Source organism: Cryptomeria japonica, chromosome 8, assembly GCF_030272615.1.
Source record: "Cryptomeria japonica chromosome 8, Sugi_1.0, whole genome shotgun sequence".
Lineage (NCBI taxonomy): Eukaryota > Viridiplantae > Streptophyta > Pinopsida > Cupressales > Cupressaceae > Cryptomeria > Cryptomeria japonica.
Window position 1 is genome coordinate 676,743,718 of NC_081412.1, and position 2,435 is coordinate 676,746,152.

The 2,435-nt window shown below is 33.6% G+C and overlaps 1 protein-coding gene across 2 annotated transcripts; it reads right to left on the reverse strand.

The window, feature by feature from the left end:
* Window positions 1-200: 200 nt before the first annotated feature.
* Window positions 201-1,662, reverse strand: LOC131032387 (universal stress protein PHOS32). 2 transcript variants are annotated; one of them, XM_057963351.2, is made up of 3 exons: window positions 1,267-1,662; window positions 470-1,063; window positions 201-363 (listed from the first exon to the last, which is right to left on the reverse strand). In XM_057963351.2, exons 2-3 carry the CDS (start codon window positions 984-986, stop codon window positions 233-235), a joined length of 648 nt encoding a protein of 215 aa, XP_057819334.2. In that variant the 5' UTR covers window positions 987-1,063; window positions 1,267-1,662; the 3' UTR covers window positions 201-232. The 2 variants fall into 2 exon arrangements, with proteins under 2 accessions (XP_057819334.2, XP_057819333.2); XM_057963350.2 differs by having other exon boundaries at window positions 470-1,080.
* Window positions 1,663-2,435: the final 773 nt, after the last annotated feature.

Sequence of the window (2,435 nt, forward strand, 5' to 3'; positions counted from 1 at the left end):
GTCAATTAAAATATAATTGATAAGAGATAAAAATATTTCTTAATTATATCATCAACATGATTCAAATCTTCTAAAAATATACAATTCAAAAAACTTCAAAAAACTTTAAAAATAAATAAATAAATAAATAAATCTTAAATATTAAAAATATCTTTAAAACTATATATATATATCAATCAGAAAATTAAAAACATCGGAGAAAAAAACCGTTTCTTCAATACAGACTATATTATCATTTCATAAACCACTCCTTCAACAAGTTAATGGGAGATCCAATTTCCTTATTTTCCATGCAGTTGCTTGCGAGATCCAATTTCCTTCTTATTTTCCATGCAGTTTCCTTATTTTCCATGCAGTTGCTTGCTGGTTTGAGATCCCAAACATTAAAACAAAAATCTATACATAATTGAATCCAAAAATCTTCATGAAATCTAAAACTAACACTAACAAGTTTAATAGCCTTATTTACATAATCCATCCTTCTCCCATGTCCTTTCCCTTTCCCTTAATGATGGAGACTTGACAACAGTAATGGGGCACACAGCATTACTGACAACATAATCACTGACACTCCCCAAGAAAACCTTCTTGAAGGCCCCAAGTCCTCTGCTCCCCACAACCAGCAGATTCAAACCAAGATCTGTGACTGCACTGCACAGTTTCTGTTTTGGGTCACCCCAATAAACCTTCACACAAATGTCCAGCCCTTTCTGCTGTGCAGCAGAATTCAGCTCCTCAACCAGTGCAGCTTTCCACTGAATTCCATACTTTCCTGTGATTACAGCCTCTTCCATTTCCCTTAAAGGAATACATGGAGCCCCACTGTCCTTCCACAGAAACCCTTCACCTTCATCAACACCATCACCCTTCACATGTATCACAATAACTTCATCTCCCTCTCTTGTCAGATTTTGCAGTGCCCAATCCATTGCATACTCACCATTTGCTGAGAAGTCCAGACCCACACCAACAAGCTTCTTCCCCATTTGATGATTGCCAAGCTTTCTATACCCCTCTCTCTATAATTCTCTTTAGGCTTTTATGTCCAGTCAAATCCTCTGAGCTGAAAATTTTCAAAACCTAAAAAATTCAGAACACAACAGAAGTTCAATGTGGGTGTGATTAAAGCTTCATAAGAAAACCAGAACAGAACTGAACTTAATTGTGGGTGTGATTAAAGCCTCAAAAAAAACACAGAACAGAACTGAACTTCAATGGGGGTGTGATTAAAGCTTCTTCCCCTTATGATTTGCAAGCTACCTATACCTCTATATATAATTCTCTTTAGGGTTTTATGTCCAATCAAGCCCTCTGAGCAATAACTGGAAATTTTCAAGAACAAATAAAACAGAACAGAAGAAACATTCCAGGGCACCGACTGAATGAGACTCCTCCCTTGAACTTAAATAAGCCCAAATTAGATCAGATACAGGTGTCTTGATTTTTTGCTTTGAGTTTGTTATGATTTGACACAAATATACCAAATAAGCAGTAAATCTCAAAGAGCTGTCCACAATAATAAATTTAGATAACAAAGAGCTTGTTTCACAGGTCAGCAGGCTTCATGTCTGGAAAGATACAGCTGTAAAAAATCTGTCTGTTAAGACTTTTGTTCTTTCTGTATGATGAAGGCGGTGCCATGGTAGGTCAGAAGTATTCAAACATTTTCATTTTCAATTACATCAATTTCATGGACTCAACATATACATATGTTTATTAATAATTTGTTGGGCAAAATTAGGTAAGATTTTATCTTTCGACTACATCACTCCTATGTTCCATTGTTATCTCTTCACTGTTGGATCATGGTATTCAACTGCCAAGGGTATTAAATTTCATAATGTAAACCAAAATATTGGTACTTCGATTAAAATAAACATTTTTATTTGTTCTATGCAGGAACAAATGTGGTTTGTCTTGTACTTGCAAATTTGTACTCTATTTTTTATGAATTTTTGTTCTTTATTTTGTTGGGTCTGTCTTTATAGCTTTAGTTTATAATATCTTATGGTGAACAAATGTATCCGTAGAGTTGTCATTGTGTTGCTAGAAGATACGTTCTTTTCAGTCAACTTGAGGAATTATGTAGACAATACTGAAAACAACACGATTTAGACATGTGTACACTCTTAAGAATTTTCATGCAAATCTAGATTCCTTCTAGTGTTTCAATTGAAATGTAAAATATAAATGATATACAAAACTCAACACAGGTTGTTTAATAGAATTCAAACACTTTCATTTTCAAATATGACAATTTAACAGAGTCAACATAGACATATGATTATTAATATATTTTTAATTAAAATTCTAAAATATGGGTTCCATAAGATTTACCTTTCGACTATACCATCATAACCAATATATGTATTAACTGTTACCACTACTATGTTCCATTGTTATCTCTTCACTGTTGGGTTATGGTATTCAACTGT